This window comes from Girardinichthys multiradiatus, chromosome X, assembly GCF_021462225.1.
Source record: "Girardinichthys multiradiatus isolate DD_20200921_A chromosome X, DD_fGirMul_XY1, whole genome shotgun sequence".
Classification (NCBI taxonomy): domain Eukaryota; kingdom Metazoa; phylum Chordata; class Actinopteri; order Cyprinodontiformes; family Goodeidae; genus Girardinichthys; species Girardinichthys multiradiatus.
The window spans coordinates 23,138,352-23,154,403 of record NC_061817.1 but is presented as its reverse complement, the minus strand read 5'-3'; the positions used below and the strand labels follow the sequence as shown (position 1 = coordinate 23,154,403).

The 16,052-nt window shown below is 39.7% G+C and overlaps 1 protein-coding gene across 1 annotated transcript; it reads right to left on the bottom strand.

The window, feature by feature from the left end:
- Positions 1-3,300: 3,300 nt before the first annotated feature.
- Positions 3,301-7,332, bottom strand: LOC124862662 (cytochrome P450 2K1-like). Its single transcript, XM_047356710.1, has 9 exons — positions 7,083-7,332; positions 6,818-6,980; positions 6,405-6,554; positions 6,137-6,297; positions 5,023-5,202; positions 4,803-4,944; positions 3,827-4,011; positions 3,600-3,741; positions 3,301-3,511 (listed from the first exon to the last, which is right to left on the bottom strand). Exons 1-9 carry the CDS (start codon positions 7,314-7,316, stop codon positions 3,324-3,326), a joined length of 1,545 nt encoding a protein of 514 aa, XP_047212666.1. The 5' UTR covers positions 7,317-7,332; the 3' UTR covers positions 3,301-3,323.
- Between the last annotated feature and the right edge of the window lie 8,720 nt (positions 7,333-16,052).

Below are 16,052 nucleotides of genomic sequence, written 5' to 3'. Positions count from 1 at the left end.
GCATCGAATCTGTGTCATCTTCTGATTTGGTTATATTTTGACAACCTGAGTAAATTATTGATAGTATGTTCCAGCCAGCAGACATGTCGAAAAACAAATCAGATGAAGATGAACAGACCTCCTGGAGGGAACGCCTCCAATGCACTGAGACCATGCTTCAACAGTTGCTACAACAACAAAGGACGACAGATGCCCATCTCACGGACCTTGGTGGTATGGTACATGCCTTAAGTGAAATATTAACCAAACTCTCACCCGCTCCTTCCAATCCTCCAGCTCGTTCTGAGAATCTTCAGCCACCCACAACCCACTCATCCGGGATCCGAGAACCTGATTTCCATCCGTCTGAACTTTTTGATGGCAACCCTAATAATTTTGGTGGGTTTTCTCTCCAATGTGAGTTTGCTTTTAGTCGTTCCCCCTCTCTGTTTCCGACTGCTGCTTCCAAGATCACTTTTATTGTTACATCCCTAAAAGGATCTGCTTTACGCTGGGCGCACGCTTTTCTCACAACTGACCCTATTGAGTCTCTGAGTTACGCTGTTTTTTTCAGTCACTTCAAGGAAGTCTTTGATCAACCACTCCAACAGGAGACAGCTGCTAAGAAGTTACTTACCCTCAAACAGGGAAAGAGGGCATTGGCGGAGTTCGCCATCGACTTCCAGGTGGCAGCACAGGAGGTGGGTTGGGATGAAGCGGCACTCAAGGGTATTTTTGTGAATTCCCTTACAGATCAGATAAAGGATCAGTTGGTTTTAAAAGATCAACCCGTGAGACTGGATGATTTAGTCAAACTGTCAATCCGTATTGACAACCGCCTAAGAGAGAGACAAGCAGAGAGGAATCATAAGTCAGAGTGGCAGCACTTTATGGCACCTCGGACCGCTTACCTTGATACACCCACTTCCTCTTCGGAGGGATCTGTGGAACCTGAGCCTATGCAGGTTGGTCACACTCGTCTCTCTCCTGAAGAGCGACAACGTCGTTTTGGGGCTGGTCTTTGTTTGTATTGTGGACAAGGTGGACATTATGTTGCAAGATGCCCTCAGAAGGGAAAAGAGGGGGCTCGTCAATAGGTCAGGGGACTTTGATGAGCATGTCCCATTTTTCCCCTATATCTCATCTGTGTTTTCCAGTCACTATTATTATTGGCCAAGAAAAGTGTCCAGTGGATGCTTTTATTGATTCTGGTGCGGAACAGAATCTTATTTCCTTGGATCTAGTTGACAAACTTAAGATACCTTCTCAGTCTCTCAACCACCCCCTTTCTGTTTCGGGCATCACTGGTCAAACCATATCTCAGGTCAAGTTTAAAGTGCCCCACCTTCACATCATTACTTCAGGTAACCACCATGAATGGGGTGAGTTCTTTGTTGTCTCCTCTATCTCCCCACAATTGGTTCTAGGATTTCCGTGGTTGCAGAGACATAATCCCGCGATTAATTGGGTGGAGGGCAGAGTAGAGAAGTGGAGTGATTACTGTCTCCAGAATTGTCTAAAGACTGCTGTCTCTCACTCTAGCAAACAAATTGAACCACCTGAGCCTGTTGATCTGTCTAAGATTCCTCCTGAATACCACAATCTTGCATCTGTTTTTAGTAAACAGGGGGCTCTTTCTTTACCCATGCATTGCCCCTATGACTGTGCTATTGATCTCCTCCCAGGTGCTCCGTTACCATCCAGCAGACTATACAATCTCTCTGGACCGGAGAGAAGAGTCATGAAGGAGTACATTGAGGATTCCTTAGCATCCGGGATCATTCGGCCAACTACCTCCCCCGTTGGCGCCGTCTTCTTCTTTGTGGGGAAGAAAGACGGCACATTAAGACCCTGCATTGATTATAGGGGGTTGAATCAAATCACAATCAAAAATAAGTACCCCTTACCACTCATTGATTCTATACATGGCCAATTACACTCTGCCAAGATTTTTACCAAGCTCAACCTGCACAATGCGTATCATCTGGTTCGGATCCGAGAGGGTGACGAGTGGAAGACAGCTTTCAAGACTCCCCTGGGACATTTTGAATATTTGGTGATGCCTTTTGGATTGACTAACGCACCCGCTGTTTTTCAGGCTCTTATAAATGATGTTCTCCGTGATTTCCTCAACCTCTTTGTGTTTGTTTATCTGGATGATATTTTGATTTTCTCTCAGAACATTGATCAGCATCACCAGCATGTCAGGACCATACTCCAGAGGCTTTATGAAAACCAACTCTTTGTAAAAGCCGAAAAATGTGAATTCGGTGTTTCTTCTGTGACCTTCTTGGGTTTTATTTTTGAAGCAGGCAGGTACAGAACGGATCCTGAGAAGACCAAGGCAGTGGCAGAGTGGCCTACTCCAACGGATCGCAGGCAACTCCAAAGGTTCTTAGGTTTTGCAAATTTTTATAGAAGGTTCATAAAGAACTACAGTCAGGTCACTGTGCCTCTCACTCAACTTACCTCCTCTCTGAAGACATTCCATTGGTCCCCTGAGGCAGAGAAAGCTTTTTGCAAATTGAAAACTTTATTTTCTTCTGCACCCATTCTGACTCATCCTGATCCTAGTGCGCAATTCGTTATGGAGGTTGATGCTTCTGACATTGGAGTAGGGGCCATCTTGTCTCAACGTTCTCCTATAGACAACAAGGTGCATCCTTGTGCTTATTTTTCTCGTCGTTTGTCGTCAGCAGAGCAGAATTACGATGTGGGAAATCGAGAGCTTCTGGCTATCAAATTGGTGCTTGAGGAGTGGCGGCATTGGTTAGAGGGGGCGGAAGTCCCTTTTCTCATTTGGACTGACCATAAAAACCTCTCTTACGTCCAAAATGCCAAGAGACTTAACTCCAGACAAGCCCGTTGGTCCCTGTTTTTTGCTCGTTTTAATTTTTCTAGATTAGATTAATCATTCATTCTTGTGGTCAGATTCTTGGATTCCTGTATTAGATGTTTTAGTTTGTAATTCCTTGTAGATTCTTTCCTCCCTGTTTATGTTATTTAAGTTAGTTCTATTTTTTACTTAGATGTATTTGTTGTTTCCCTGAATTCCCTGCTTATTTGTGTCAATTATTTTCCCCCCCTCAGTTGGCTTCAGTCTCTCTTCTTCCGGCTGTTTCCAATTCTCCCTCGAATCAGTAATAAGTAAGCAGTGCATTTAACAGTGCAACAGTGGTGAGAAGTGACATAAGTATACATAGATCTCCACAAACCCAAAACTAAAAATCATAATTTCTGTCAACTGTTTAAACAATGACACGCAGAGGAAATTTAAATATTAAATGTGTTAAACCACATCAGGCCACTGATACAGAGAGGAACTATATTGCTAGGCTTCATTCTCACTGCCGACTGACGGCACAAAGCTCATGAGGAGAAGGAGGGACAGTGAAGCCCACAGCTGGAGTCAGATCCAGCTCATCTTCAGACACTCCAGGTGGAGGCGTGAACTGAAAACGCTGCATGAGGGAGGTGAAGAAGAGGAAGAGCTCCATCTTAGCCAGACTCTCCCCGAGACACACCCTGCGACCTGATGAAACAAGACATTTCACACATTTTTAATCCAGCCATGTTTGGGCAAGTGCATCTGGCGAAAACAAAATGTTGAGCTGTTTTACCTGCAGAAAATGGCAGGAAGGCATCTCTCTTGATGAATTTGCCCTCCATATCCAAGAAATGAGAAGGGTTGAAGGTGTGAGGGCTCTCCCATTCACTCTCATCATACAGAACAGATGTAAGCAGGGGAAGCACTGTCGTTCCCTGAAGGCAAAAATACGAGCACAATCGTCATTATTCAGGAGCCAGTTGTTTGTAGCAAGCTCAGAAATATTTCACAACTGTGGACCTCTTTGATGAAGTATCCCTGGAAGGTGACATCTTGACTGGTTTTGTGTGGGATGGCCATGGGGACAATGTTACCCAGCCTCTGTATCTCGTGGATGACAGCATTGGTGTACGGTAGGTTTTTACGGTCTTCCACTCGGACTTCACGGCTTCCAACTACCCTGGCCATCTCCTCCTGAACCTGGTCTGCAGAAAACAAAATGGTTAATGTCTTCCACTTGCATCCCATTTTCTAAGGTCTGAGGACTCCAAAGTGCTTTACACTACAATCAGTTACAAGACGAACCCCCTACCACCTTAGACCCCGTTGCCCCAATGACTAACAGTTCTCCCAAGTATAGATCACAGTGGTCACAACGACAAACATGCAGGGGTCTAGCAGATACGATGGTTAACAGCGTTTCTCCCTCCAATAACAAAGTTGATGGACATTTCCAAACCTTCGTATTTAATCTTTAATTATTAAGTCAAAATGTTAAACCAAATGAAGAACTTAAAGTTACAGATTCATTTAAGCTTTTTTCCTTTCTGCATGAGATTAGCCACTAAAGCTATATGAAGTTAACTGGGGATCAATGATAATACGTGCAAATTTGGATGAGGACACCTATTAAGAATAACCTGAGAAAGTATTTGATCCCCTCCACTTTAGCTTTCTTCCACAGTCCAAAAACATGACAATTGTATCATTCCCCCACGTCCCTGCAAGGATAAATGGGTGTAGACAATGGATGAATGGATTTGAAATACATTTGAAATAAAAATCGTGTATCCGTCTACTTCTGTTGAAGGTTATATGCCACTTTGTGTTGTTCTTTCACATAAAATTATAATTAAATGCACTGAAGTCTGTGGCATTAACGTGCCAAAATCTGAAACCCAGATGTGACTGCAAAATTTAAAGGTAAAACATTCTAAAAAATATGTTTTCAGAAAATAAAAAACAAAAATCACAGATAACATTTTGTCTTTCTTACTCTGAATCTGTGGATACTTGGCCATGAGCAGCAAACCCCACCTCAAGGTTGCAGCTGTGGTGTCAGTTCCAGCAGAAAACAGGTTGGTCACTGTATAAAGCAGGTTCTCCTCGATGAACTGAGTGTCTTTCACACAAGAGTCCTGAAATCCAAAATATACATAAGACAATGTTTGATGCAGCCATCAACCTTAAAAAGATGGATCAACTTGTTGCCTTGCCTCTTCTTTCTGCTTCCGAATCAGAAAACAGTCCACCAGTCCTCTGCATATCTGAGGGTTCAGTGTCTCTCTCAGTTTCTTGATTAAATCCTTCACATCTCTGGTCGTCATCATAGCATTTTTTAACATCCCCTGACGGCTTTTTATCCATCCGACCAGCCGGGGAAACATATTGTAGAGCTCCAAATCAAGAAAAATACATTCAAAAGTAAATTCAATATTAATTCAAACTTTGTGTAATGGAGACTCACTGTGAGCTTGTTTTAAATTAGAAACAGGACTGGTTGTCCAATCACTGGGGGTTTTGTTTTTATATTTTGTTTACAAATAGAAATGTGAACAGAGTGGCTTAAGTATTTATTCAGGCCTCTTAACCCTGATACATGTGCAGCGCTTTGAGTGCCTTGTTGCTGAAAAGCGCTATATAAATAAACTTGACATGACTTGACTTGATACCCCCAAATAACCTTTAGTCCCTAGTCACTCCACAAATCTAGCCTTTATGATTTATTGGCCAGAAGAAATCCATTGTTGGAAAACCAGCCTTTATCTTGTGCTGTCTATACGCAAAACGTTATGTGTGGAGGAAAATTAAAAATAACCCGGTACCGCACATCACCATCACCACGACTAACACCTATAACAGCAGGGCAGTGGCAGTAAGATGCTGTGGGGATGCACAGCAAGGACAGGTAGGCAGATTTAAATGAAAAATGGAGCTAAAAAAAAGGACTATCCAGGAACGTTAGATTCTGCTAAATACAAATGTAGGCCACACTTAATATTTTTATGTGTGAAAACCTTTTAAAAACATGTGTCCCTATCATTCCACTTCACATTTATGCATTACAACATGTTGTTCTATGACATAAAGTCTCAATAAAATACATTAATAGTTGTGGTTGTAATGTTACTAATTCTGAAAATGATCTCAAAGGTTTAAGGCATTTGTGTACATGTCAAAACTGTATTGCATCAGTAAGCTCAGTGCTTGGACATCAGACAATAATTTAACAGTCCCTACCTTTCACATAGAACATTTGTCATCATGTCCTGCTAAACTCCCTCTTTGACTAAAGTATGTTATTTATTTTTTATGAAACATTTGGCTTACCTGGATTTCTGCTGAGCCTGATAGGCTTATAGAGTCATTGACCCGACTGACCAGGTTTGTAAATCGAGGATCATCGTATTCAAATCTGCTTCCAAACACGATGGAAGAGATGATGTTGGATGTTGCATAATTTATTGGACGTGATGTGTTAAATGGTTCCCCTGTGGAGTAACAGAATCAGTTTATCTTGTGCTGTCAAAATGCACTTCACTTAACGTTATCATTGTAACGTGTCCATTTCTTAGACAAACACAGCATTATGTCATACCTTTATGATTCTCAAAGATTTGAATAAGGTGTCCACACTCCTCCAAAATCTTCTCCTCGGCAACTCTCTTCCCCATCCCAAAGTCTCTGAGGGTGGTGAGGGCAAAACGACGCAACTCTTTCCATGTTTCTCCATTTGAAAACAGAATTCCTTTACAGTACACGAAAAAAAAAAAAATTGTACTTTTATTTAGGCATTTGCATTTGTATGTTTATAATATTGTCAGGCAAAAGATAAAACAAAAATTGTATAGGTACAGTGCTTTGCCAAAGTACTCTTATCGACCTTTTCATACAACACATAAAAATCACAATTAAATACATTAAAGTTGGCAAGAGAACAATTGAAACGGTTTCTGAATTGTCTATTGTTACTTTTTGCAAAACTCTGTATGTGTTTATTTGTGATCTTACCATGACCTTTGTTTAGATCATGAAATATAGGTGCAATGTCTCTGTCTCCAAACTCGTCTGCATAGCTGACCAGAGCCTCTTTGACTGTCTTGTATCCAGCAAGGACAACCACTTTTTTTGGTCCAAAATAAACTGTAAATACAGACCCATATTTTTTGGAAAGCTGGATGGATTAAAAGAGAAAATCGATCAGATATTAAACTAGTTTATAAGTATTTGCTGTATAAATACTACACAGTAGCCTGAGCCAGTACAGTAAACCCACCTGACACAGTGTTTTGTAAGGTCTCTGGAGATCAAGTTGCAGCAGGTTGCCAAGCAGAGGCAGAGGCTTCGGTCCTGGAGGTTCTTTGCCTGTTTCTCTGGAGGAAGAACCAAGAGAAATCAAATAAAGTATAATCAAGAGAACTACGCCCACCACAGTGGTAGGACTGGAGCAGAGAGAAGCAAAGTCCTTCAAAGCCTCCATGTGCTCAGCTTCTTGTCCGAGTCTACACATACGATACAGAGGAGTTTGTGTTGCTGTGAAAAACTCATGGGAATGTTGCTTCACCTATAGGTTAGCTCTGCATTAGTCACACCCATTTTCCTAAGTTGCTTCACCCTGTATAATTCTTAAAGCTTTGATGAATAGAAAATCCCTCCCCTAAGAGGATGTGGATTTAAACTCTTATCGCAGTGAAGCCCTTTAGTATTAATGAAGAACTGAATCTGTCATGTTTCCTCCAATATGCTGTAGCTAGATATCTGTCTGCTAATTTTCTATGTGGTTGTACTGGTACATGCTTTTCATGTGTGTTTTTATTGTGTCTCCTTTTTAAATGTTCTTCTGTAAATGGTTTGTGATAATACCATATTGCCAAAAGTATTCGGTCACACCACCAAATCAGTAGATTCAGGTGATCCAATCACTTCCATGGTTGTAGGTGTGTAAAATTTGGTGTGGAGAAATTTGATTGGCCTGATCTCAACCTTCTTGAACACCTTTGAGATGAAATAGAGTGGAGGCTGCAATTCTGGTGATCTCGCTTAACTCTAGGGACACTCCTAAACCTTGTGGAAGATAATTACAAAAGAGTTGCTATTGCTGGCAACGGTGTGTATATCAACAAATTGAACCTTATAGAGTAAGAATATGAAGTAATCAACGTTCATGTTCATGTATAAGTAGACAGACAAATGCTTTTAGCAATATAGTGTATGTTATGTTCAATTTTGCTGTGTAGATGTGTTTTATCCAACCAATAGGCTTACAGTATGAGTTTGCCAAATGTCCGGTCATTTCTGTTCACCCATCAGGTTATCAATAATTACTTTCCTTGTTTCTGCATTCTCTTGTCATAGTAAAGAAGACACAGGTGGTGTCAAACTATTAGTCTCTTTGACGTTTTCACAAAAAAAGCTGAAAACTGATCCATGAGCTCCAGTCCTGTGTTGCATTTTGAAGACACAGAGGAGTCCGTGTTGCTGGGAAAAGCTTATAAGAATGTTGCTTCACCTATAGGTTGTCTATTCACCCTCCATTGTTTTTTATTATTATCTTCACAGATATGAAAACAGATTTCATTTCAGTTCCATAGAATTATCATTTGCTTTGAGGAAAACTGGAAATCTTGTTAACAGTGAAACTTTAATACTAGATTCCTAAGAGAGAAGAGGTACTAATTACAGTTTTTGAAGTCCAGTGAAATTAACTGCCTTGTATTTTGGAAAATAAAATATGAACCCCTCACACACAAACTAACCTAATGGATCGATGGCATCCATGGTATAGCTATTTAACCTTTATCTTACAAGCAGTCCTATTTTTAAAAGGGTTCAGATATTTTCAAATTATTCAGTAGCTGATTTAATCATGTCTAGGTAAGGTGTAATATTTTAAAAATGTTTTTTATAAAAAAGTTCTTCACATGGGCACAGGGTGGCTGGCAAATCCCTTAGAGATAGAGTGAAGAGCTTGGCCATCTGGGAGGAGCTCGGAGTAGACCCACTGCTTCTCCACATCGAGAGGAGTCAGCTGAGGTGGTTTGCGTATCTGTTCCGGATGCTCCATGGACACCTCTCTTGGGAGGTGTTCCAGGCGAGTCCCACTGGGAGGACATCCAGGGTGTCTCGCAGAGGACATGGAGGAGGTGTCTAGGGAGAGGGAAGTCTGGGCGTCTTTTCTGTGACTGCAGCATCAATGCAGAAAGAAATGTCATTTAGTGCAACATATGCTTCTTCTATGTTGGTAGCAGAAGAAAAGGTTGGATGCTCTCTAAATCAAAAAAACTGGCTGGTCAGATCTACAAAGAAATACAAACTAAAACATCTAAACACAGCAATCCAAGAAAGTAATATAAACCCAAGAATGAATGATGAACCCAAACATGAAATGACAACAACAGAAGAACAGGGCAGTGCAGAGAAAGCAGACAGAACTCAATGATTAATCTATTCTATTGTATATTTGAACAGATTTGTATTATGGATAGCAGCAAAATCCAGGAAACTACGTTTCTTTCTAAATCAAGTTGGAAATCTTACTTCTGACATTTCTATATTTCTAGACAGTACACACATCTTTAGACAAATTTTACAAATTTACTCATTTTAACAGGTTTTGATTTGGGATCTATCATGCAACCAAATGCAAAACGAAAATAATGGTTTTCTTATCAGCCTTATCCATTTATTGTTGGGTTTTTACTGCATTTTCTCATGTTGAAAGGCAGTCTTCATTTGGTTTATAAGATAAGCCAAAATCAACACAGTAAAATTATCGCTGAGCCACTAGGAAAGCTTTAAAACAAGCACCTGCAACACCTTCTAAATAACTAAGCTGTACGAGTTGATATTCCTGTTGTTGCACACTGCTGCAGAAATGTTGCACCACAGGAACTGAAAAGGAAAAGAACAGACTGTACTCAGAATGGATTAAATGTCAGTTGATGGTTAATCCTCAGTAAAAACAACCAAGTATTGAATTTCTGCAGCTCTCACTCCTCCAAACGTGATGCTTTTTTATTTCAGACTCATGCATGCACTGAAAACTGTCTAGCGTTGAGTTTTAGTCCCATGAAGGTGTCCCAATATCTTCATCCAGCAACAACATTATGAAGCTCTTTAGCATCTGGGTCCTTTCTGTTCATGGCAACATAAAAGAACCACATTTGTTTGTTGGATAAGGTTCAAAGGTGCACAGCACCTTCCAAAACTGTCCGTTAGAGTGGTTCTTTCCCCTTTAATTGCAATCAATACAAAACCTGCAAAATACAGGCTTCGGGACTACATTTATCTTTGCCCGCATCAAGTGCCAAACCTGTGCAAACCTGCATTATCAGATAAAAGAAGACCTGCACAAGTTTAAACAGGAAACCAGTAATGGACAAGTAAATCCATCAGTCATGTGGGATGGAATAAAGGCAGTCCTTAAAGGAACTTAAACAGCCTACACTCTGACAATGGAAAGAGAGGATGGATGTTCACCTTCCTGCTGAATAAAAAAAAGCATTTCAACCAGTTTAGGGAAATGGAAAAGTAACAACAATCTACAGATGACCCCAAGATTTATGAAAGAAAAAAATGAATCAATAGTTGAAGAAGGTGAGGAAAAAATAAATATCTTGAAGCAAATATTTTATGAAATAGGACCAGAAGCAGATAAACTGTTGGTGGAACGAATTCTTTCAGGATAATGGACCAACAATAGATACATATAAATAAAACAGTTGATTAAGATGTTTCTACCAACTAACATAAATAAAAAGCTGCTGTAAACAAATGCAGTTTTGTGTGGAGGTCCCTAGCTAAATTTGTCGATTCTGACTTTAGAATAAAAATAATCTATTTACGTTCCCAAAAACATTTATGTAAATTGCTTTAACATTTTGAGTTGACTTTTTAACAATGGTTACGTTTTCACTTATAATGGTTCAAACTTCCACATCTTCAGAGGAACAGGATGCCAAAGCCATACTATTGTTTAGGCCTTTATCTGCCAGAGGGAGCTCTGACTCAACACAACTAGAGAGACGGTTTCTTCTCCTTAAGTCAACGGGTCAGAAATGTACCCATTTAATCTACCTGTCCTCAGGGGAGAGTTTTATATGTTAGATGATAGTGAAATTCTCCACCTGGTGCTCATCCTTCTGGTGGCTTCCTGTTGTGGGAGAAAATTCAAAGTGAGAGCTGCATGCTTGTACAGTTAGAGGGTAAAGCAGCATCAACAGTTTATTTATAGGCAAAAATAACAAGGAGCAAAACAACTCCCATCGTTGTGGTAGGTATAGAGAAGAGTGTCAGGTCTTGTGGGTTGTTTGTAAGACCAGCATGTGGACAGGAATTCAGAAGCAGTATGGTCAATTGAAGGATGTAATGATAAAAATAAGACAAAACTTTACAGCAGGACACAAATAGAGCAGGCCATGGAGCATGTATAGAGAAGCAGGCAGTACATTTGGGAAGAACCATGCAGAGTAACAGAAACAACAAAAGAATATTGTGTTGATAAATGAAAACCAGTAAGTTTATATACTGAGGGATCAGTGGAGAATTACATTGAATGGAGATGGGGTAATCAGGGAACAATAGAGAACAGCTGTGGCAGAAAGAAAGCAAGAAAACCAAGGGAGGAAGACTAATTAACATTGAGGGAGTTCAACAAAGACACAAAAATACTTCTACTCTAGGTCAGGTTGTAATCTTGCAGATTTCTTTTTTCTTAGACTGGACAGCTGGACTTATTTATTACTATTGTATAACTGTGAATTTTACTGCAGAAACAGTGTAAATATGTAAGGTGCCAGTTAGGATTAGGTAGACTCTCCCACTTTTTGACACCATCTCAACAGAAATTCAATCTGCATATTGTGTGCGTTTATACAAAGAAAACTGCCTGAGCAGCTTTCTACTTTTTCCCAGCCAGATTATCTGCTTCCTTTATTAGGCAAACAATAGTTAATACAAACCAAATTTAAAAAAGCAGCATGTTCTGAGTCCAAGTTAAAGGATGTAATTTCTTCTGTCATGGATCTGCTCTTGTAGGACTTTTTTTTTTACTTTCAGCCTATTCAGTTCAAGATCAGGTGATGTAAGCCTTTATTTTTACCCCTGCACAACTCCCCATGACCCTGATTATAAAGGTTCAGGGGAATAAATAAATAAAAGATGCAATTAAACCTTGTTCTGTTTTCCATATGTTGGGACCACAGCCATGGTTACAACGTGAAAGGCCAATACAAACTTTCCTGGAACTTTCAAAATAAATTGCATTAACCTACTTCCGGCACAGCCAGGAAACGGGGTAACTGTGGACTTCTTGTGACGTCACTGTCCAAATAAAAGCACCGCTCTTGCTGCATCCTGCCTCTTCCACGCCCGTGATCATCGGGACAGGAGAGGCACAACACGCTAATGTCTCTTTGGTGGCAAAAAGACATAAACTCTTCAAAGTGGATCCAAGGGTGTCATAAGATTAGCGATGTCAAAATGAGGCTTTTTGAAGCATAGAATCATTTTGAACCATTGTGTCATAAAGTGGTTCACTACCCGACGGTTCATTCAATTCCCTTGGGTGACATCTACTGGCAGTAGTGATTGTTGCACCAAATGAAGCCCTGCGAATGTGATGCACCTCTTGTGTAAATAATAGCATTTATGTATGTATATATGCGTGTTGTACATATGTGTTTTTAGTAACTCATTAAAGATTCTGAGTAATTAACTCATGAAAAAATAATTTAAAAACAATATGAACTGTAGGGGATTACAGATGAAAAATAGTCATTAGGCTAATTCTGGCTTCTTTAACTTGAATTGTCATTTTTTTTATGAAATTCCACTGTCCCATTTTAAATAAATAACAACAACAACAAAAAAATGAAGTGAAGTGAAGTGAAAGTTTTGTATTTGTCATTCATATTTACTTTGGGAGTGTGCTTGGTGTACTGAGTGTTTTTGGACATTGTGCTTGGTGTAATAAATAGGGTGCTTGTGTTACTTCAGGTGTTTTTATTCAAGAAAAGTAATTTCTGCACAGTAGAAGGGCTCAAACGCTCCAGCTTTGGAAAATACTCTTTCACAGGGAACAGAGGAGGCTGGTGTGACAAGGAACTGTTTGGCTGGGTGGTTTAGGTTTGGATACAGAGAATGGCTGGGAGACCTTCACTATGAAGTCCACAAGAGCTTCATCAAGCTCTTGCTTCCTGGATCCTACATAAAATAAAGAAAGAAAAGTAACTTCAATTTAACTTACAAACATTTAACTGTCATTCTTTCTAATTCTGCATGTATATCTATGTTATGATGACCTTGATTGGTGGCAGGAGGCTGAGTGTTCTCGTGTTTGGCTCTATAATGCCTTAGCATTGATGACGTATTATTATTATACGTCAGCAGCTGCGGGCAAAGCAAACACTGCACCTGTAAAACCAAGATAACAACCCATTACTGCACCTCTTGCATGATACCATGACTGTAACACTACTGCATAGTATAGGCTATAGGCTTTCTAATAAACACTTTGAATGTACATGAACTTCTTAGGTGGCACCAAATCGAAATATTCCCACACTTGGGAACGCTTCCTACATGTTTGCTCCATGACAGAATAATCCACCAAAACTCAGAATATCCAAAAATGAGAGCTGTTCGTAACGTATAAAACGTATACAATGGGGATGTGAACCGGGGCTTGAGCCATCTTAAATACACTGAATCGCGCCAAATGTTTGAAACTCCGCCTGTCAACTCGAAGCAGTCAGCTGACTCGGTCTGAATGAAACAGTGAAGTGGTTCGCGATCATATGCACAAGTTAAGTACTGATTAATTACTTTTGAAAGAATCCGGTATTCATTCAAAAAAGGGAAATTGAGGTATAAGCATTGCTTTACTTTCTCTCTGAGACCTGCAGAAGCAAACTGTGTTCCAGAGAGTTCAACGAGCCGAGTCTGAAGGAAGGACAACGGCCCCGCATCACCGTGGTTACGGTAACGTGCAGTTGGTTGGCAGACAGAACGAGCCGTCTTTCACCCACAGCTACGGAGGTTAGCTGGAAGCTAAATCTTTGTTCACAAAGCTTTCTTCAAACTTCGTTGTCGCCCGGACAACTTCTCCTCAGCATGGGTCAGAGGTTAGGTTTGGGCAGAGTAATGGAGAAAGATTTATGATCTGAACGTTTTTTTGCAGAAATACTCGGATGATTCTGCCGTTGTGGGGTGGATCAGAGATGGACAAGAAGCTGAGTACAGGATGGTGGTGGACTTTATGGCATAGTGTGGAAACAATCATCTCATTTTGAACGTGACTAAAACAAAGGAGATGATTGTAGATTTTAAGACAAACAGGAATAAGTCAAACACTATTTCTATCATGGGAGAAGAAGTGGAGGTGGTGGAGGAGTATAAATACCTCGGTGTTCACCTGGACAACAGACTAGAGTGGAGATGCAACTGTGAAGCCATCTACAAGAAGGGACAGAGCAGACTGTACTTCTTGAGGAAGCTTAGGACCTTTGGTGTTTGCAGCAAGATGCTGCATATCTTCTATAAGTCTGTTGTGGAAAGTGTGATCTCTTCTACCATCATCTGCTGGGGAAGCAGCATCAGAGCCAGGGACTTAAAAAAGCTGAACAAGCTGATAAAAAAGGCTGGTTCTGTTCTGAGGACTCCTCTGGAACCTCTGGAGATCATTGTGGAAAGACGGATTCTTCATGAAATGAAGAACATTATGGAGAACCCTGAGCATCCTCTTCATGAGACTGTCCTACAACAACAGTGTGTCTTCAGTCAGAGGCTTCTTCAGATCTGCTGTAAGACGGAGCGCTACAGGAGATCCTTCCTGCCCACAGCCATCAGCATCTGCAACGGCTCTTTGAAGAAACCTTCATAATATGAGATATGACAACATTTAATTTCGCTTTGGGATTAATAAAGTATTTTTGAATTGAATTGAATTTTATGAAGTTTGTTTTTTTTTGTGTGAAACTCAGCTTTCTTGTTGCTAGCAGAGTATCTGCAGCAAACGTGCTCAGCTCTGTGTTTGTGTGTTTTTAAAGTTAAGACAAAACTTTATTTAAAGGGTGATTTTAAACACAGAAGATTGATCATAACGCGCCGTCCACGCTTATGCATTTTAACCCTTTTATTAACCCTGGTATCTTAAAGGTGTGTGTTTGATTCTGGTGCTAAGCTATCAGCTTCTTTTGTGAGCTTTAACTGCTAACAGCTAAGAACACGTGTTTGCTACTAAAGAATATTTACCCAGAAAGGTTGTTAGTTTTCAGTCCAGTAAAAAATATTTTCCTAAACATTATTTTACTAAACTTGATAACTAAGTAACACAATTAAGCCCCATTTCTCCAGAAAGATTTGGCTCTTTTCCAAAATATTTCCTTTAAATATTTTACCATTTCCTTTAATAATATTTCTTTAAATATTATTTCAATAAATAAAGGAAGCTAATGTGACACGGTTGAGAATTAGTCATCCAGGAGGTTGGTTTTATCCAGCAGATCATTCTTTTAAACATTATTTTAATAAAATAATATTTTATCTGATCTTGCGTTGTGAATGGTTGTCTAAAGGTATACCGATTATTGCTTAAGTTAGTTCCAAAACTAACTTAACTTCACTTCCAGATTCTTCAAGATGATCCTTGGTTCTCAGACATAAACATTGTATGGTAATGTTGCATCACTCTTTTGGTCATAATTTCCAATCATCTTTAATCGACTTGTTTATATTGTACATAGTCCATTAGTCTTCATTATTCTTTAATTCTGCTTGGTAGTTTAGTTGGATTGTTTTAGCATGATAAAGAGTTTGTTGATTGAAATATGTTTGACTTTGAGTTGACTTATTTTTGTTAATAAATTCTTGTATTTTAAAAAATTGTGTGAATTCATTCCATATATGTGCAGAGTTTATGCTGTTCAATAATGCCAGAGCTCGTCTCACACCTTTCTATTTTTTCCTAATACCATCGCCTTATTGGGCTGGTATTCACAGGACAACCCTTAACAGACCGAAATATTATTTGATAAAATATTAAATATTCTCAAATTCATAATCACAACACATAAATATAGTATACAACCTTTAATTTGATATTTGATACCTTCTGTTCACAAAGCATTACAAGGCAAGTGACCAAAATGAAATTGAATCCCAGCATCAAAGCTTGGCTTTAGAGATGTGGATTGTCACCTTACTGGGGAGAAAGACCTGGAGCTGTTGTGTTCTCACTATGTGGGGT

Bases quoted from the DNA above. Each gene is read 5' to 3' on its own strand.
- LOC124862662 (XM_047356710.1), bottom strand. From the start codon at position 7,316: ATGTGTAGACTCGGACAAGAAGCTGAGCACATGGAGGCTTTGAAGGAC. The intron at 6,298-6,404 runs GTATGACATAAT...GTTACTCCACAG, and splicing joins AATCTTTGAGAATCATAAAG to GGGAACCATTTAACACATCA. The intron at 5,203-6,136 runs GTAAGCCAAATG...CTTGATTTGGAG, and splicing joins CAGGCTCAGCAGAAATCCAG to CTCTACAATATGTTTCCCCG.